The sequence below is a fragment of the Trypanosoma cruzi genome, genomic scaffold (assembly GCF_000209065.1).
Source record: "Trypanosoma cruzi strain CL Brener 1047053516721 genomic scaffold, whole genome shotgun sequence".
NCBI classification, from domain to species: Eukaryota; Euglenozoa; class Kinetoplastea; order Trypanosomatida; family Trypanosomatidae; genus Trypanosoma; species Trypanosoma cruzi.
The window spans coordinates 184970-203984 of record NW_001849506.1 but is presented as its reverse complement, the minus strand read 5'-3'; the positions used below and the strand labels follow the sequence as shown (position 1 = coordinate 203984).

Here is a 19015-nt window from a genome sequence, read left to right as displayed (position 1 = left end):
CATGCATGCATGTATACATGTGAGCTCTTGTTTTTAACTCATACCACACTTTTGATACGTGCCTGCGTATCATTCGCCTTCCTTCTTTCTTTAATAAATAAATATATATGTGTGTATGTATACACGTGTGTATGTGTGGGACGGAAAGACGCGTCTGTGACAGGCGATGCACCGTCCTGAAACCACCGCCACCACCACCCCCTTCCCCCGGCAGGCCGCAGAAGGAGGACCGAAGGAGGGAGGAGACGGTGGTGTTGGTGGTGGTGGTGGTGAAATTAAGCGATGATAGCGGGGAGGGGAAATTTTCATGACTTTTGTGTTTTAATCGCTTCCGAAGAAAAACAAGGAGACCACAACTGTGTGTGTGGGAAAAGAGAGAGAGGGAGAGAGGGAGAGAGAGATTGGATAAATGAGGAAGGTGCTAAGGAAGGAAAGGGACGAAAGGGAGGGGGAAAGAAAACCAAAAAAAAAAAAAAAAAAACTTGTAATTTATATTTATATGCATGTTTATCTTTCTTTTTTTCTGCTTTTTTTTGTTGTTGTGTCTTTCTGAGTGTATTGCTTGTGCGGGTAGTAATGCGTTTTCTTTTTCTTTTTTGTTTCAATAATTATATTATATACACATACATATATGTATAATATAATATAATATAATAGATTTAGGAATATATGTATGTAGATATGTATATATGCTTGTTTCCTTTTTTTTTCTTTTTTTTTTTTTTTTTTGGTTTTACTTTTGGTTATCAATTCTTAATTTGCTTAAAGTAACTAATATTTCAGCTGTATATATAAAAATATGAATATATGTGTTTCTTTCTCTCTCTCTCTGTGTGTGTGTGTGCCTTACTGTTACTTGTATTTACTTTGAATGTATACGTCGGCTTGCGTGTGTGTTTTCATGTCTGTTTCTCCGTTTTGTGGTGGGCGATAGATGGAGGGATGGAAAGAGAAAGGGTGATAGGGTGAGAGAGAGTGTGTGTGTGAAATATTGAGGAGATTTCTGTGTTTCATGTATGTGCGGATGTATTTATTTGGTGTGGAAGTGTCTGCCTGCCTGCCTGCCTGCCTGTGTGTGTGTGTGTGGAAGGGAAGGGAATGGAAAGGGAGCGGAGTTCGAGAGTAAACAAACAAACAGACAAGAAGGAAAAATGAGAGTTCTAGGCGTATGTGTGTACCTTATGGCACGAGTCTACATGTATTACACAAACAGAGAATGGTAGCAAAAAGCAGAAGAAAAAAAAAAAAAAAAGAAAGGAGGAAGACGAATAAAATTGGGAAGGACCCGCGTTACTAATTGTGTCGATTGGTGGTTATTAACGCCGTACACCTTTTTTTGTTTTGTTTTGTTTTTCCTCCTCTCTCTCTCTCTCTTTCTCTTTTATTTCCATTCTCTTTTTTTTTTTTTTTTGCTTCTGACATCTTTTTGTTTTGTTTCGTGATTTTTTCTTTTTCTTTTTTTTCTCATTGTTTCTGCTTGGGACGCTCATCTCTGTATGCATGATGGCGATTGCAATGCATTTATTACGGGACTGTCCTCCCTGCCGAGGGAGAAGAAACGAAAACAGTGAGGGAGGGGAGGAGGAAGTGGGGTTATAATCCCCTCCCAACCTCTTGCCATTTGGACTTCATTTCTATTTTTATTTTTATTTTTTTGTGAGATGACAGCACCGGGAATAGGAAGAAGAGGAAATTGTGGATTATATAAAGTACGGATGTTATTTGCCTGCGTATTTATCGCTTGGTAGCATGACTTTCTATCTGCTTCTGTTGCCCTTCCCTTTTTTTTTTTTTTTTTTCTTTTTTCCTTCCCTTCTTCTTCCTTTCCAAATATCTGCTCAGATTGTATGAAATTTCCCTTCTCTCTCTCTCTCTCTCTGTGTGTGTGTGTGTGGTTTTTGCTGGAGGTGGGGGAGCGTTTTTCAGATGCAATGTTTTATTTATTCCTGTGGTTGGATCGTTTTTTTTTTTTGTTTTGGGGAGAGGCCTACCGTTTTTTTCTTTTTTGCACAGCAGCAACTGCAGGAAGAGTCATATTTGTGTGTTTGTGTGTATTTATGGACTTGGACGGTGAGTTTCAGCATGAGTGTGACGAGAAGATTATCCCAAAAGTCCTCTGCTGCATGTGTGGCCTGTTGATTGACAGCAACCCAAGCAACATGTGCCCCAGTTGTCTCCGTTCACATGTCGACATCACCGAGTCTTTGCAAAAGGAATATATTATTGTATACTGCCCGGAATGTACCCGCTATCTTCAGCCTCCACAGTATTGGAGTCGTGCAGATTTGGAAAGCCGTGAATTGCTTACAATTTGCCTCAAACGCATCAAAGGGATGAGCCGAAATGTGTTTAAGTTGGTTGATGCCAACTTTATATGGACAGAGCCACACTCAAAACGGCTGAAAGTGAAACTTGTACTTCAGAAGGAAGTATTGAACAATATTGTCATTCAACAAGCATGCGTGGTGGAGTACGTTGTCCTCTGGCAGCAGTGCCCAACCTGTCAAAAGGTAGCAACAGGACAACCACAGTGGGATGCGTGTGTTCAGGTACGACAGAAAACCACACATAAGAAAACATTTCTGTTTCTTGAGCAACTTATATTAAAACATAAATTACATGAGAGTTTTATTCGTGTTGAGTCTAAGCCAGATGGCTTGGATTTCTTTTTTGCGCATAAGAGCCATGCAATGAATTTTTTGGAGTTTTTAAATCGGAATAGCCCTATAACACGTCGAGACGCCGTGCAGCTTGTATCACACGATAGCAAGAATAATACAGCTGTACAACACCATACGTTTTCGGTTGAAATTGCTCCACTGTGCCGTGAAGATCTTCTCTTGCTTCCTTACCAAAATTACTATCTGAAACTTGGTGGACTTGGCCCTCTTGTCATTGTGCATAAAGTATACAGCAGTATTGTGTTACTGGATCCAAAAACCCTGCGCGCTGGTGAGTTTACGGGTCAGTATTACTGGAAGAAACCATTTCCTACTTTTATGAGCTCCCGTGAACTCACGGAATTTTACGTGCTGGAATGTACTCCCACAGGTGTAACAAACGGCCGTTATCAACTCGGTGTGGTGACTCTCTGCCTATCCTCCGAGGTTGGCCAGGGGCGTGAGTGGATTGTGACATCGCACCTCGGTGGATTGTTGCAACCTGGTGATCTTGCGATGGGGTATCTGCTGGAGGGAAAGAACTTTAACAACGAGGAATGGGACAGTCAACGGTACAAACCGGAGCAACTCCAAGAGGTGTTCCTTGTGCGGAAACACTTCCCTTCCCAAAGGGCACGGCGCCACAAGCGTGTATGGAAGCTTAAGCATTTGGACGTCCTGGATCCTATGTCCATGGGACGCAATGAAAAACGTCAGGAGGAGCTTGAGGAGGAGCGGCGGGAGTTTGAGGACGACCTTGAGCGTGACGCAGAGTTCCGCCGTGACGTGCCCATTTACAAGATGTCAGAATTTGAGTTGGCTCAACGTGCGGCAAAGAATGGCAAAGATTGCGCGGAACCGGAAGAAGAGGGAGACGAGGATGATGGGGTGCCGCAGATTGCGCTTGAAGAGATGCTGGACGAGCTCAGGATTGAGGACGACGCGCTGGATGACGCAGCGGATGACGCAGAGGTCGTGGTGCCAGAACAGCCACAGAAGAGGCGACGGGCTGAGTAAATGGAGTGAAGGGAGAGGAGTGAAGGAAACATCGATCGCAATCGTATTATTGATTTATGCGTGTTGCTTTTTTTTTTTTTTTTCCATTCACGCCTCATTATTAGATTTTGTTGGATTCCATTTGTTTGGCTTCCCTCCGTGTAACGGGCTCTGCCGAATTGATAACAATCAAAAAAAAAAAAAAGGAATGAGGTGGTATTATTTAAAAGTGGTTCCTCATTACAATTTAAACGTTTTTTGTTTGTTTGTTTGTTTTTTCTCTGTTCTTGCAATGTGTGTTTCTTGTATATTATTATTACTTTTATTATTATTATTTCTACAATTTGTTTTTGAGTTTGTGGTTTTTTTTTTTTTTTTTTTCGCCCACTTTCTTTATTTTTTTGCGTGTCTTTATGCTGCGGTGGATGTATGAATGATACCAACAAGACACAGCAGACGTGTCGTTTTTTTTATTTCTCACGATGAGGGCCATGCACTCCGTCTTTTCACTGCTGCGTGATCGGTTGCTCGTGGCGCCAATATCGCCGTTGAAGGCGGCTGAGGTCTTGTGCAGCGAGCACCCGTGTGCCGATAGCGGCGTCGCCACGCATTTGGTAAACTGCGTGGATGGAAATGGTGTTCTTCTTCAGCTACCATTGCTGCTATCACTGGTGCGTTGTGGGTATCGTCATGTGCCGAACTGTGACCAGCACAAGGCTCTGATCACTCAATGGGGCCCGATGGAGGAGACACTCTTCAGTGCGCTTTGGATCCGTTTGCGGAGGCTCACAGCAGCAGGGAGCACCGCCTGGGATGAAACGTTGGCATTACATTTCGACGTCGGGGAGGGAAAGGGGCGGGGAGGCTGCAGGCTTGAGCCAGTGGACTCACTTCTACAGACACTTCAACTTTTCGTGGATGTGGCACGTTTTGTCCACCACTCAACACTTTCTTTACAAGCACATCGCCTGCGGCTTCTTGCGGATGTCTTTTCACCCGTGATGCGTAGGGTTGACGTGGCCTGGCGTGAAATAAATGAACCTAATTCACCCGTTGTCATTGCGCCGGAACAGCTGCAAGAATTAGGGCATTTGGCGGGGCAGTGCCTGTGCTTGTATGGGAAATATCTTCTCCTATTCCATCAAGGCTTGTGTAACATGCTGTTTGCTGGCCTTTCAGCATTGTCGACGATGCTACAGAGCGACAAGCAGGGTGGGGCATTGATAAAGGCTTGTACCGTGCGGGACGCACTATCGGAGGTTCGAGTAGTGCTGGTTGGCCTCCTTACTCGCAAGGCGTGTGAGCGGCAACACTGGGTCGTTTCAATGGAACGCTGGATGGAGTTGGTATTGCAACTTGCTGAGGTCTTTACATTAGAAGAAGCGGCTTGTCTGGAGTATCTCGATGAAGATAATAAAATAGAGACTTTCAATGGTCTCTACACCCTACACGTGGATGTATTGAGTGCATTGTCAACTGTTCTTGCGGTTTACCACTGCAGTGTTTTGATGGAGTTGAATTCGGCTGTTAATGAACCGATAACAAAAGCGTGTGACAACATTTTGAAGAGAGGGCTGGGACTGTTACGGCAACTTCTGTTGCTGGTTACTGGAGCTCAGAAGGACAAGGCGCCATCGTCATGCAATGCAATTCACAAACTTGGCATTGGAGGAAACTATTTGACCGTGAGGGCATGGTGTGCGTGTTGCGAGGCAGCTCAGGTGCTGCATGCTTGCTCTCCCACGTGCGAGGAATTTGACGCCAATAAAGAGTCTGACGATGCTGAAGTTCGAACGGCTCTTCTTGGTGATGCGTTGCGTCGTCTTACGTGGTCGAATGTCGGTGCTGGTGGTGGTGATAACGATGCTTTGGTTTCGCTCACGTTTTACCTGACGCTTGTAAGAGCATTGCGGAGGTGGGGGGCGGCACCAAGTTCAAAAGAATGCTTTTCACTGGACGCGTTGTGGAATACCGCACGTATGAGGTTGCCGGGCAGTCTTAATGCGTCACCGCAGTCCATCCGGCTCTTGATTTTGCTACTGGAGGAGTTGTGCTGCATCTTGATTGTTAATTTCCCAAGGCTGCCCAAATCCACGTTGCAGGTGATGAGGAAGGAGACTATTGCAATGCGAGAGGCCGTCCAAGCAATGTGGAGTAACTGCCTGAGACACATACAGGGCAGATTTGAGGTGGGGAAAACCGCTCTCGTGGACGAAGATGTTGCTGCCATTGCCCGTGGCATGTTGCATATTGGAGCAGCTGCTAATTGTGTACAGAAAGGCGCCGTCATTGGTCTTTTTGAGGATCATCGGCTTCTTTTGAGCCGTCTTTGTGCTCTCTTGCTGCCTGTGGAAAGCGGCATGCGTCGTTGTTTTGGTGCCGTGAGGAATCGGCAGGAGGGGGTGTACAGCGGCTGGGATGGAGAAGAAGACGAAGAGGACGAGAACGACTATCGAACTCTCATTTCTGGTGGGGCGTATTGGTTTGTTTGCGAGACGTGTCTGGGTGGGATGTTGTGGCACAAGCCCGATGAAATCATGGTGGAATCCACATGGGTAACATGCCACTGCCTACTGCGCCATCGCGGTATCGCTGACATTATTGCTGCATACGTGGAGTTCTTCGCCCCTGTGCTTATGCAAGGCAAGAAGACGACATGTGAGACGGACCCCGTCGAGGAGCCATTTGCTGCTTTGCAGTCTACCAACTGGATGTGCATGACACCCTCTGACGTTGCCTGTAGAGGAGCAAAGCAATGTTCGCAAGACGCAGGTGACATGGCACCGTTCTTCACACCTGCCGCTTTGTTTTTTATTGAATGTCACCAACAACTTCTCCTGCTTCCGACATCCAATGTGTTGCCGTCACATGCCCGCCGAATATTACGCGTCTTGTTTGCCATGTCGCCGGGTTTTTTTGCGTGTGTTCCGGAACTCCCACGTTTTTTATTACGTCGACTTCTTAAGTACCCGACTTCATTTTCTCCTGCTGTTACTGCAGTGACAGAGAACACCACCATTCGAAAGGAAGTTGGGCGTGAAGGTGCATGCGATTCCATTGAGTCGGCTGATCCAAGTGATCTGTGGGAAGTTCTTCTTTGGGTCTGCACAGCAAAGATTGCACGGCTGAAGGGTTGCCTTCCAGATGAAATCAACGATTTTGAATTTAAAAAGGACGGGGCTATTTTCTTAAAGGTGGCTTCATCCATTCGATTGGAGGAAGATGCCGAGGCAACACTCCGCATGTTGTATGCTGTGGATAATGAAAGCGACGACATGTTTTTCACAACGCGGCAGCGTGTGCTGCAGCGAGCTCTTGAGATACTGCAGAACTGAGGGGGTTACCCTGCACTCATCAAAGAGAGAGCTATTATTTTTTCACAGTCACTTTCTTCAGATACGTTTTATTTGCCTTTTATTTTTTATTTTTACTTTTATTTTAAATTTTTGCTTTAACACCCCTTTGTGTGTTATTTTTCCCTCTTTCTTTCTTTTTCCCTCTTTCTCTTTTTTTTTTTGATTGTCATGTGAATTTGCCGACAGCGGGTGGTTTCCTTTGAGACCTATTGAATGCGGATGCTGGCTGCATCGCGCTCCTATTAACATGTCTTCTCTCTCTCTCTCTCTCTCTCTCCCTTCCTCTCTCTGTCTCTCTGTTTCTCTGGTCGTAATGCGACTCGCATCCTTTGCGTCTGGTGACTTTGCAGACACGTTAAAAAGGGCTAAAATAATTTAATAAAAAAACAATAACGAAAAAGAAAAAAGTGTAGACACAAGAAGGGGTTTTTGAGTCTGCTGCGGAGTAGTCGAGTGAGTCCATGTCTCTTCATGCAGGCCGTAGGCACCGAACAATACTCGCCCCTGTTCTCCTCAACCCCTACGAAGAGGGGGAGGAGAAGGTGAAAAAAAGTGCCGGGAACAATAATAGTCGTAGTATCAACACCATCCCCTCTTTGAAGCCGCCCGGGCAGGCGCTGCGTCACAGTGAGGCGGCAGATGAACGATTGTCACTGAATTTATCGCAGCCAATGCCGCCGCCACTGCCACCGCCACCGGTGGTTCTCGTATCACCCGGCACCCAAGTTTCTGAGGATACTGGGAAAAGTGATGAAGTTTTGCGCCCGGGTCGCAAGGCCGCCGCCTTTCCGCCACCGCCGCAGCATATGCCAGCAGGTGCACTGAGGGATAAAAGAGTACCGTCGCCGGTCCGTGTGCCACGTACACGTGGACCGAAACCCTCCAAAGCGGCTCAGGGAGATAATGCAGATGGCGTAGCGATTCCAACCGCTGCTGGGCCAGAGGCAGCACTGACGTCATCAACACGAAATGCTGTGTCTCGTGAAACACGGCGGCCCGGTTTGGCGCCGACTGTTCAGCACGCTTGTCATGCATCTTTTTCCTCACACGACGTGGAGATTCAGAACGTGGGTACGACAGATGACATTGGGGCAGGCAATTCGAGGAGTCACGAGGCTGAGGTGGGAGAGAAAAAACCATCACAGCCATCACAGCCACCACTGAAAGATTCTCATTTTTATAATCCATTTGTCGTTCAGAGCGCATTCACCCAAAAGAACCCGTTCCGCAATCAGACCTTTGAGGCATTCTGCTACGCTCCCGATTACAGCGCCCCGGCTGACTGCCGCACTTACCATTGCGACAGCAACGAATGGGTGGGCTTTCAACGCACTTCGGATGGGGATTTTCGCGAACAACGTGCTACAGAAATGAATTCCCAAAGCCAAATGGGTCCTTCCACCTCTTCTCTCTCTAAGTACATTCTTATTGGTCCTGCCTTGGGGACCTTGCAGTCGGGTGACTGGTTTTACAAGTGGACCCGACATGGCCGTGTGCATGAGCGGTATGTCTGGCTTGATATACAACGTCATTCACTTCTTTGGGGACCAAGTCCTCGATCGTCATTTGTTCTTCTCTCGCATCTAAGGCTGGATGCCGTAATGGACTTGCGCCCAGACTGCATGTTTGATGAGGCAACGCAGCGCACTTTTTATCGTTTCTTTTTGGTCAGAGAAGAACAGACAGTTATACTTGCTACGGAGCTGCGTGACAAGTTTGATTTGTGGTTTGACGCCCTGAGAAAAATAATATTTGCCAACGAATTACCACGGCAGCAGGACCAATCAGCGGGGTTTTCCGATGGGACAGCAGCGGGAACAATGGGAGATAAGAGGGCTTCTCACCGAAACGCGTTAAATGCAGTCTTGCCTGGCCATGGATCCAAAATGCACGCCGCACAAAATATGTTTACTGACCGACGCACCCAGGTCTTGCCAAGTGATTAGCGAGCGGCAGTGAGAGTTGGACGAGTGGAGGAGGAGGAGGAGGGAAGACGAATTTCAGAGGGGAAGAAATTCACACTGAGTGGTGAGAAGAGAATTAGAGCGTACTGAAGTTAATTACAAGGAATTGAAGAAATGTACTTACATACACGCATATTTGTGCTTTTTGTGTGTGTGTGTGTGTTTGTATCTGCCCATAATGATAATGATGATGAAGATTGTGGGGGATAGAGGTGACCGTACGGGGAGGTAACTGCTGGGCTCAATTATTCCAGACGTGAGTTTTTGTTTTGTATCTTCTTTGAGCTCACACCATTCTCATTGATTTTCTCCTCATTATTTTCATGACTTTTTTTTTTTTTTTTTTTTTTCTTAAGATTTTGTATTTTATTGTGTCGATTTGTTGTTTTTTCTTTGTGTGTATTGCCTGATTTATTTCTTGAGTTGATGATGGGGAACCCTCCGGTTTGACTACGGTAAGGGACCCACGCAACAACACCCCAGATGACGATAGGAGAGTGGTGGGGCGGGGCGACTCCTCTCACCGCCTCTTGACGAACATTTTGCTTGACACTGTGGGCTTTTACCCTTTCAACGCTTCTTGCTGTATCCGTGTTCTTCCATTTTCTCGCAATTTTTTTTTTTTTTTTTTTTGCCAGGAGGACCAAATTGGCGTATCGAAGATAACGAGAGGTGGGCAAAGGAAAAAGAACACCCTTCTCTCCCCTCCTCCCCCCACCCCAAAAAAAAAAACAAAAAGAGGAGGCAAACATTTGACATCATAGAGAACGAGCGGTGGAAGATACAAGAGTTGTGCAGGCAACTACATTTTCATCGTCACAGCCACAACCACCGCCATCCACCCCCGCCGGTGCGAGCAGAAGAACAAGAGGCGGAATACAAACAAGGCACGGGGCAATGGTGAGCATGGAGGAGACAGAGGAGGAATTCCGGGAAGAGACGTTCTTGCATCGTCCAGTTGGCGATGGCCAGAAAAAGGAGCCGGATCCGTCTGGATACTACGCCGCTCTTGGGGTGCCACAGAATGCCTCGCAGAGTTCCATTCGCCGGTCCTTTTTGTATTTGAGTCAGGCGTACCACACCGACAAGCACGGCGGGGAATCAAGGGAGATTCAACAGCTAATGAATGAGCGCTTTCAGCAGCTGCAGGAGGCATACATGATACTCTCGGACGAGAAACAGCGGGCTGCATATGATGCGGTGGGATCAAAGGGTGTAAACATGGTGTCACTTCTTCCAGAGAATATTACACTTTCCAAGGACGTTGCTCGCTACGTGACGATGTTGGAGAAGGAGCAGGAGGTGCTTCAGCTGGAAAATATGCTCTCGACAAACTCCATGCTTAAACTTTCCTACTCCATCGCTCAGTTGTTTATCCCGAACGTTGCGAATGATGCATCTTTACCGTCACCGTCTCCACCTCCACGTCCTCATCCTTCTTTGAAGGAGAAGGAAGACGGTAAAGAAGAATCCGCCCCAACGAACATGTCGACAACAGAGGCAGCAAGAGAGAGAGACGAGGAGGGAGGTGGGGACGAAAAGAATGTTGATCGATCGGGTGCGTCTAGTGGGACGAAAGCCCCTACTAAAAATTCTCAGATGTCTATGCAAAACACACAAATGCAGGTCCAACTGGTCAAACTGGACGGGGAAGAACGACTCGTCTTGGTGCCTTCCCCCGAGTTAGAGGGAATGTTGCGGCAGAGGATGGGTGCGTTGGGTCACACCGCCTCTCACGTACCATCTGTTTCGCGACCTCCTTCGTCCGCTACTCTTATGCAAAAGTTGTTTCTGGCAGCCTTGCCACAAGCAATATTTTTTCGTAACTCCTTTAAGCACGAGCTGAAACCGAACCTTAATATGCAGTTTTTAACAATTGCAAGCCATCAGGGCTCCAGAATGCATGTAGGCTGTGGAGGAAAACTGAGCTATGTACCGGATGCTATCCACGGGTACGAAGCCTCTTGCCAAGTGTCTTTGAAGGGAATGAGACTAAAATTTTCACGTTTTCGTGAACTGAACGCCCTGTGGTCACTTAAAACAAAGTTACTCTTTCTCAATGCCTGGAGTTTACTGGAGCGGTATGAGGTATCCCTCTATCGAAAACTCTCCCGTGTATGGTCATTGGAGAACACCTTGATTATGTCTCTCACAGAGAATGGTGTTTTAAAAACCAGCGTCTTTCGTTTTGCGGATGGGCTAAATAAAAGTTTTTCTGTCTCTATGGGGTATGGGGTTCTGGCGTTTGTTTTGTACAACGGATCATTCATCACAAGTAACGATAAAAAGAAGGAGGAAACTGGGAAGGAGAAGCGGGGATTTATCTCCCAGACCGTCTCATTGTTGCCTTTGAGCGGATTCGGTCGAATTGGTTTTGAGGCATGGTACAATACTAGCGAGTGGCAATCGATTGGCATTGGATTTGCAACCGACCTATCTTTATCCATCCTTCCTATTGGTTACAAGACGCGTAACAGCAGGGGGAGGGCGACGAATACTATCTCTTTCCTTTACACGCGGAAACAACATCGCATTGAAATTCCAGTTGCGGCGTTTATTTCTTCCGAGTTTCGGTGGGTGCTATTGTGGTTGATGACGCCGTGGGTGTGTTATCGTGCGGCACGAGTAGCTTGGCACCCATTCCAGCGCTCGAGGCTAGCAACGATTTATCGTCAGCGCCGTTTGGAGCACAGGACGGAAATGGACTTGGCGCGTGTGCGTGCTATGCACGAGCAGAAGGCGGTGGAAGTTCTTTCCTTACGAAATCGTTTAGCGGAAGAGAAAATTGGTGGACTTGTTATCATCAATGCGAAATATGGTGTACTGAATCCTCGTTACCCAGAGTCACTTTGTTCGCCGGTGAAAAACGGTGCGGCGAATGCGTCACAACGGTTGCCGTGGTGGCGACGGTGGCGAACGAAGCTGACAGCGTCACTAGCGGGGTCTGTCGCTAAGAGTAAAGAAATTATCACTGAAGAAGATGCCGTTGCATCATCTGTTCTGGTGCTAGACGTTACAGTTCCGCTTCAGAACTTTGTTCGGGACTCGCAGCTTGTGTTACCTGAGGGTTCGAAAAGCAAACTTGTGGGGTTCACTGACCCCGATCCTTTCACAGAGGAGGAAAAAGAACTTAAAATTGTGTACTGGTTTCAGCATAGGCGCCACGTTGTGACTTTAACGGATAGTGAGCCGGTGGAGCTGCCACGGCGAGAACATTTGATGGAATCATAGGGTTCCTTATTAGAAGCTGAAGAGGAGGTGAAGGGAGAGAAGTTGTGTTTGTGTGATTATTTTGGTGAATGGTGCGTTGTGAGCCGCGTCACAGGGGTGGGATGGGGGAAAATGTAGGAGGAGGAAGAAGCGGAGAACAACAACAACAATAAGAAAGAAAAAGTAACGTGTCTAAAGTGCAGATAGCCGCGCATGCATGCACACTTACAGATGCGTTTTGTCACACGTTGACCCCCTTTTTTCCTTTTCTTCTATTTTGCGCGAGGATGGGCGGAACGAAAAAAAAAAAAAAAAAGGACGGGCTGAGAAGGTGGAAACGTGTTTATTTTTTTATATATTTTATTTTGTTTTTGCTTTTCTTATGAAGTTTCGCTTTTTATTTCTCTCTCTCTCTGTGTGTGTGTGTGTGCTTTACGATTGCCGCAGCTTCAACTACTTTTTTGTTTTCCTCCTTTCTTAGGGTTGTGCGACAAACAGAAGAGGAAAAGGGAAAAAAAAGTAGTTTGCCTCTTTAATTGGGACTTTTTCTCTTTTTCGCTGTGTTTTGTCAGTTTGGCCAGTGAGTCGGTGAGAGGAAAATGCCTGGCCGCTGGTTCACTGCCGCTTCGGAGCGCAGAAACAAGGCTCATTATGCTGGCGGTGTATTTCTGCGTAGGCTGATGAGTACAGCCACCAGGAATGGGCCACGTGCCAGTGGTTTGTGCCGCTCAATGAGTTTTATGTCCATTGAAAGATCTCCCGCGCTTTTCTCACCATTGCTCTTGACGGCTGCACGTGGCTTTGGCCATCTCGTGCGAGAGGTGGACTCTCACGGGTTTAAGGGTGACATCCATGCACTGCGCCACAAAAACTCGGCGAGTACCCAGCGCTATGTTGCCGAGGCTCTTGCCTCCGAGGAGAACATCATCTTCTGCGGTGCCTATCATACAGGCAAAATGACAATTCTTAAGGCCATCGGTGAGGTGTGTGAAAAGAAGGGGAAGAAAGTGGTTTATGTGTCTGCGGATTCAAAACGTGCCTGTCGCATAGACGGAATGCTGCTGCATCACTTCCTCGGACTGCGCTACTTTGGGAAAAACGAGCTTCCGTCGCAGGATCAACTTGAGGGCGCTTTGGGGCGTCATGCGCGTCTGTGCGAGTCCACATATGCCTCTTGTGTTCCCAGCCTGGCGACGGCGGATGTATTTATTTTTGACGCCGTCGATCAAGTAGCCCCCACCATCCTCACTTCCATTGACCGAGTTTGCCGAGACCTGCGTGGACGCCTGAGAGAGCCGTTTGGTGGCCTTCGCGTTTTTGCGGCCGCAGACTTTTGGCATCTGCCTGTACACCCCAGCAGCGACACGGGCGGCTACGTTTATCAGCTGGACAACTGGGATGAGCTCTTCCCGCGGCAACGGCTGTTGGAGAAAATTCACGGACAGGCACGGAGACTCACGTCGTTGGTCAACAAAGCGTACTTCGGTCTCCTCACACCGGGTGATATTGAAGAGCTGGAGGCACGATCCGCGACGCGAGGGTTGACTGTGGAGAAGGAAGACGAAAGCCGAGGGGTGGAGGATGCGGACGGAAGTGATGTTGATGATGATGAGGAGGACGGCGCTTCCAACGAGTCGTCTTGCGGGAGTGGTAGACGTCACAGTAAACATGAGAGCAATAATAACAATGATAAGAGAAAAGAAAGCGGCAGTCTTTTTGCCGGCCATGTTGCGTCGTTGCCACCTCAGAAATTAATCTCCAACGTGGAGGCTATCGTAAAGTTTACATCTCGTTTTCCGAAACAACCAGCAATTCGGGTATTACCACCTCGTTTTCGTACACTGAAGCGGACGGAGATTGGGAATTACATTGTGAGCATGTTGTTGCAGTCTTCTTTACTCTCGTCGTTTTCTCTCGTCGACTCGTTAAATCTTGACGTGGGATCATCGGTGCATCTCTTGTTAGGTGCTCCGGCTTCCTTTGGTGTGCCCCCGGGTACCGTGGGTGAGGTGCTGCAAGTGAAGGAACACGTGCTCGTGGTGCACTTTCCATCTGTACATCGCACCGTCGAAGTGCCTCGAATGCGTGTTAGTGTTTACCACTCTTTTTATCCCGAGGTACGCTACGAGATTCAACAATTCCCATTATTCCCACGGCAAAGTATCTCCCCATTGAATATTCTAAATTACCAACATGCATACAACGTAGAAATTGATTGCCACCGTCTTGCGGATACAAATGATCTTGGAAATATTCTTGCTCGTATGCGCTCTTTTGATGACTTTAGCATTCAGCGGACACAAGACTTTGTGCGTTTGGACGGAATGATTCATGAGCCGACACGTATTTATTATCAACGCATTTCTAACCGTCCACTTTCTAGCGCTGCCGAGCAGTGGTGTCGCAACTGCAAGTCATATGTGCCCACCAATGAATTTTACAGCCATTGGAATGAATGCATCCGACAGGTTCGATGGTGCAGCGAGTGTAACACACGTATTCCGCTGGAGCGACTGGAACCACACCAGGAAAAGCATCAGATCGTTCTTTGCTTAGATTGTGGCAGAGCTGTGGAGTGGCGGCGGTGGGAAGGCCATCGGCTGACATGTTCTGCGATGATGCGAGAAGTATCACCGGAAAATGAGTTTCTGCCCCTTCGCACACGTCAACTTGCATTGGAGTTGGGGCTGGACAAGCGAGACCTGCACACCATGCGGACCTTCAGCCGCAGTTTACTTCCCAAGTCAAGGAAGCACTGTAGTGGGGGCAGTGTGTGATGACACAAGGTGGACGGACTTTTTTGGTGGGTGGTGTCCATTGACTCTCGAAGGATGAAAAAAAAAAAAAAAAAAGTGCGGGGTGTGCGTGTGAGTAACTTTCAGAAGCGCATGCGTCCATCTATCACTTCGTGCCCTACACTAGAAGAAAGCATACTGGCATATATATATATATATATATAAGCAGGCTCTCTGTTCTCTGTTTTATTTGTGATTCTCATTACAGAAAGCACATGCCTTTTACTGGGTAAACATATTGCTACAGTGAGGTGTGCTGGAAACTCTTTTTTTAATAGCTGAGTTTTTTCCTTTTTTTTTTTTTTTGTGTGTGTGTGTGTTTGTGTCTGTGTTATTTCTTTTGCTTCTTTTTTCTCTTTTGGTGTGGAATCGCCACCCGTGGTGGGTCAATTTCCTTCTGTCAAAGGAGGAAATGCCTGCATATGACTGAATGTTCTTCCTTTTGCTTTTTGATCTTTTTTTTTTTTTTTTGATCTCTCACTTTTTATTCGGGGGAAAAAAAATAGTAACAAAGTTGCGTGTGTCTCTCCCTCTTCCTCTCTCTCTCTCTCTCTGTGTGTGTGTGTGTGTGTCTTTGGTCGACATGCCGTCGTCCGAGCGATGGCGCCCATTTCTCTCGCCACATTTAAAGGAGTACATGGACCGCTACTGGGCCGTGATGTTTACTGCTGGATCACGCCCCATTGAAACTGGCCACCTGCGTCACTATGTGTCGTGGTACTGCACGCGGATGAAAGTGGTACAGCTGGACCATCACATTTATGCAGAATCCCTACGCCGGCAGCTTCTGGAGGTGGCTCAAACCCCCGAATTGCCATTGTTGTTCGTGAATAAAAAATTAGTTGGAACACTCCGCGATGTGCAGGAGTTGGAGAGTGCGAAGAAGTTGAAGGATGTGTTGCACTTTGGGTTTGAGTGGCGAGTGGGCGGCGGCGGTGTTGGGGAGAGGCCGTTGCAGGGCTTTTTACCGTCGCCGTACGGAGACACGGAGATGTTCCGTGGACGTTATCGTGGAGCCCCCGTGGCGAGACCGGTGGTGGCGCTGCCAAAACTGCATCCGTTGGACCGTCGCTCGGAGGAATGAGAGCAACACGCGCCTCAAGGGCAATTAAATTAACGAATTCCCACTTTTTTTTCGTCCCACATTTAGTGTGTGAATCTGCGTGTCTCTCTCTTTCTGGGTGCACGCAATGCTGGATAAAACTGACGTGAGAGAAATGGCTGGGGAGGTAGGGCGACGCTGTTTTTGGCACTTCGTTTGGTGACATTTAGTTGTTGGTCTTTTCTGCTTATGTGTCTGTTTGTGCATATATACATATATATAAGCATGCCATTGCTTTGGTTGTATCTGTCACGTGTGGGGCAGTTCCGGTCTGTCATTGCCGTTTTTTTTTTTTTTTCTCTGCCGCCGAGATTTCCCATTTCATTGTCCAAGGATTCTTCTGCAACAACGAAAAGGAGGAAGGGGAAAAAAAACACGCAATGGGGAAGGTTCAAGAAAGTCAGAAGGAATGTCCCGAGTTGTCATTGCAGTCAACACCGGATCTTGGAGGTGATCTCGAGGCTCATCTTGCGAGACTGCGTGAGAGTGCCGATGAAGTGGCGGCGGCGGGAGGAGACTTTAGGGAACATCCGTCTGTGTCATTTTATCGCGGTAGTCGTCCCGTCCAAGTGCGGCTTCCCCCTCAAAAAGAGGGAGAGACGCAGAATGTTACGAGTTGTTTACATGTTATTGCCCTTCATCAGGCACTCTTACCGCCGTGTCGGGACGGCACATCCTTTTCGGAAGAAGAACAGTCAGCACGACTCTCTAGTTCAGATGGGCTTGAACTGCTTCAGCTTAACTGGAATCGATTACTTTGGCTTCTCATGCCGTCGGTGCGGCTTGGCACGAGGACGGAGGGATGCACACTAACGGAGGCGGATCAGATCAGCGTGAAGAAGAATGAAGAGTTTACCAAATACTCTTTGATTTCTTATTGTGAGATATTTCAGGCATTGACATGGAAGGACTACAAGCAGCTTCGTCATCCCAGCATGATGGATCGCGTACACTACAGTTACGTTGTTTTTCTTCGCTTTTACGGGTGGCGTCTTTACGATGAGGAGAGTGGCATATTGGACCGACACCGGAATTGGCGGGCACGGTACAAGATGTTGGTGCCCCGTAGCGATGTTCATGACGGGAGCGTCAGTGGCAGTGAAGTTACAATCGGCTTTTATGGTGCATTGTCTCGTATCCTGTGTGTGCTGCTGGAGCTGTGCTTGACACGTTACGCTGTGAATCTTATTGCCTTCCTTCTGGAGGAGATGCATAAGGGACGACTGTTGTTTTTGCAGTCAAAGCTGGAGAGGAGTTGGCTGCCGCAGATTCTCCACAGCAAACAGGTGGCGGAATCGGAGAAGGAGCGGCTGCGTCGGCAGTTGTACCGTCTTGTTCACAGTGATTCCGACTAGTACGTGCTCCTTCACTCTCTTGGGAGCTGGTTGCTGAGGAGAGGGAAGAAACAAAATGAAAAAGGAAGTACCGGGTGCCTATTTACATGCATGACATACATCCATGCCTTTTTATGTATATTCATCTCTTTGTGCGTGTGTGTGTGTGTGTGTTCATTCGGGTGACACTGTAGACATGTTAATTTACGCGGAATAATGACAGTGTGGAAATTCTGCAGGAATTATTTTCTTTTTTTTCTTTTTTTTTTCCTTCTCATTTCTTTGACGGGTTTTGTTTGGAGAACAAGAGAACGCATTCTTGTAGGAGGCAAATGGATTATCAGTTTCTGTGGGACGCCGAATTTGTGTACCCCATCGCGAGTGCTCTTGTCGCCGTGGCCGTGAACTGCGCAGCCGCCCCAATTGTTGAGCGCCTTCTGCCACCGCTGCCACCCCCGCAGGGAAATGAACGGCCTCAGGATTCCCCAATTGCAGCTTCTTGGATGACAAAAACTCAGTGAACAAAAAAAAAAAAAAAAAAAAAAAAAGAGAAACGAAATTTAGGCCCTTTTATCTTTGCCGTATATATATATATATATATATATTATATGTGCGAATTTTGCATGTTGCCACTGTTGTTCCTCCGTATGTTTTATTTATACAAATAACCTTAAATGCCCCTCTTCCTTTTTCTTTTTCTTTTTCTCCATCTATGTGTGTGTGTGCGTTTGGGAGGTGAATTTGGCAATTCGCAAATACTTTTTTTTTTTTCTTTAATTTTTATTCCTTCCCTCTTTTTGTCACTTTTACTTCGGTGCTGCATCTGTTTTTGTTTTTTTTTTTGTTTGTTTGTTTGTGTGTTTATTTCTGTCGTTCGAGAGGATTTTTGGGAAATGCGTTTCTGTGGTGTGTTTAGGTTTCAACGCACACGCGTGTTCCTTCAACAGCTCCCAATGCCCATGCCCCCACGGCGCCCGGGCAGCACTGTGAACATGCAGCACTCTATGGAGATGGAGGCAAAACGGCGGATGGAGTTGGATGAGGCCACACGCAATCGTTTTGTTGTGGTAAAGGAGGAGAACCGTGAGCGCGACGGTCGTGTGATTGGCGTTGATCTTGGCACGACAAACAGTTGCATCTCGTACATTGATAAGGAAACGAATAAACCCAAAATTATTCCTTCTCCAACGGGATCTTGGGTGTTCCCGACTGCGATTACATTTGACAAGAATCACAAGGTTCGCCTGTACGGGGAGGAAGCTCGGGCGTGCGTCCGCACCAGTGCAAGCGCAACGCTGTGCAGTGGCAAACGACTTATCGGTAGGGGTGTGGGTGAGCTCGGTCGGGTTCAATCCCAGCTTCACAAGACGAACATGTTGACGATTAACGAGAAGGGGGAGGTGGCTGTAGAAATCATGGGCCGGACGTACACCGTTGTGCACATCATTGCCATGTTTTTGCGGTACCTGAAGCATGAGTCGGAAAAGTACCTGAAGGAGCCCGTGGACGCCGTCGTTGTGAGTGTTCCAGCCTTCTTTACGCCGCAGCAAAAAGTTGCAACAGAGGATGCGGCATTAGCGGCGGGCTTTGATGTTCTT

At 47.3% G+C, this 19015-nt stretch overlaps 8 protein-coding genes across 8 annotated transcripts, besides 32 other annotated features; all 8 read left to right on the top strand.

Annotated features, from left to right (window-relative positions):
- Positions 1-19015: a sequence feature (heterozygous, Esmeraldo-like haplotype).
- Positions 103-138: a microsatellite.
- Positions 248-272: a microsatellite.
- Positions 373-401: a microsatellite.
- Positions 424-480: a sequence feature (T-rich).
- Positions 610-634: a microsatellite.
- Positions 635-656: a microsatellite.
- Positions 657-691: a microsatellite.
- Positions 697-729: a microsatellite.
- Positions 1047-1072: a microsatellite.
- Positions 1225-1274: a sequence feature (T-rich).
- Positions 1332-1463: a sequence feature (A-rich).
- Positions 1628-1654: a microsatellite.
- Positions 1782-1806: a microsatellite.
- Tc00.1047053506729.90 (hypothetical protein, conserved) lies at positions 1848-3677 on the top strand (the record flags this gene model as incomplete). The annotated part of the gene is made up of 1 exon (XM_804355.1): positions 1848-3677. One exon carries the CDS (start codon positions 1848-1850, stop codon positions 3675-3677), a length of 1830 nt encoding a protein of 609 aa, XP_809448.1.
- Positions 3912-3964: a sequence feature (A-rich).
- Positions 3965-3992: a microsatellite.
- Positions 3993-4071: a sequence feature (A-rich).
- On the top strand, positions 4139-6991 carry Tc00.1047053506729.80 (hypothetical protein, conserved; the record flags this gene model as incomplete). The annotated part of the gene is made up of 1 exon (XM_804354.1): positions 4139-6991. One exon carries the CDS (start codon positions 4139-4141, stop codon positions 6989-6991), a length of 2853 nt encoding a protein of 950 aa, XP_809447.1.
- Positions 7069-7096: a microsatellite.
- Positions 7129-7173: a repeat region.
- Positions 7266-7318: a microsatellite.
- Positions 7379-7399: a sequence feature (AT_rich).
- Tc00.1047053506729.70 (hypothetical protein, conserved) lies at positions 7474-8958 on the top strand (the record flags this gene model as incomplete). Its single annotated transcript, XM_804353.1, has 1 exon — positions 7474-8958. One exon carries the CDS (start codon positions 7474-7476, stop codon positions 8956-8958), a length of 1485 nt encoding a protein of 494 aa, XP_809446.1.
- Positions 9305-9329: a microsatellite.
- Positions 9590-9609: a microsatellite.
- Positions 9874-12207, top strand: Tc00.1047053506729.50 (hypothetical protein, conserved; the record flags this gene model as incomplete). Its single annotated transcript, XM_804352.1, has 1 exon — positions 9874-12207. The coding sequence occupies one exon, from the start codon at positions 9874-9876 to the stop codon at positions 12205-12207; it is 2334 nt and encodes a 777-aa protein (XP_809445.1).
- Positions 12529-12553: a sequence feature (AT_rich).
- Tc00.1047053506729.40 (hypothetical protein, conserved) lies at positions 12786-14963 on the top strand (the record flags this gene model as incomplete). Its single annotated transcript, XM_804351.1, has 1 exon — positions 12786-14963. The coding sequence occupies one exon, from the start codon at positions 12786-12788 to the stop codon at positions 14961-14963; it is 2178 nt and encodes a 725-aa protein (XP_809444.1).
- Positions 15125-15145: a microsatellite.
- Positions 15265-15341: a sequence feature (A-rich).
- Positions 15505-15535: a microsatellite.
- On the top strand, positions 15565-16065 carry Tc00.1047053506729.30 (hypothetical protein, conserved; the record flags this gene model as incomplete). Its single annotated transcript, XM_804350.1, has 1 exon — positions 15565-16065. The coding sequence occupies one exon, from the start codon at positions 15565-15567 to the stop codon at positions 16063-16065; it is 501 nt and encodes a 166-aa protein (XP_809443.1).
- Tc00.1047053506729.20 (hypothetical protein, conserved) lies at positions 16464-17438 on the top strand (the record flags this gene model as incomplete). Its single annotated transcript, XM_804349.1, has 1 exon — positions 16464-17438. The coding sequence occupies one exon, from the start codon at positions 16464-16466 to the stop codon at positions 17436-17438; it is 975 nt and encodes a 324-aa protein (XP_809442.1).
- Positions 17569-17591: a microsatellite.
- Positions 17660-17701: a sequence feature (A-rich).
- Positions 17941-17971: a microsatellite.
- Positions 18000-18027: a microsatellite.
- Positions 18246-18284: a microsatellite.
- Tc00.1047053506729.9 (heat shock 70 kDa protein, putative) lies at positions 18371-19015 on the top strand (the record flags this gene model as incomplete). Its single annotated transcript, XM_804356.1, has 1 exon — positions 18371-19015. A coding segment is annotated over one exon (645 nt), but the record flags the coding sequence as incomplete, so codon positions are not given.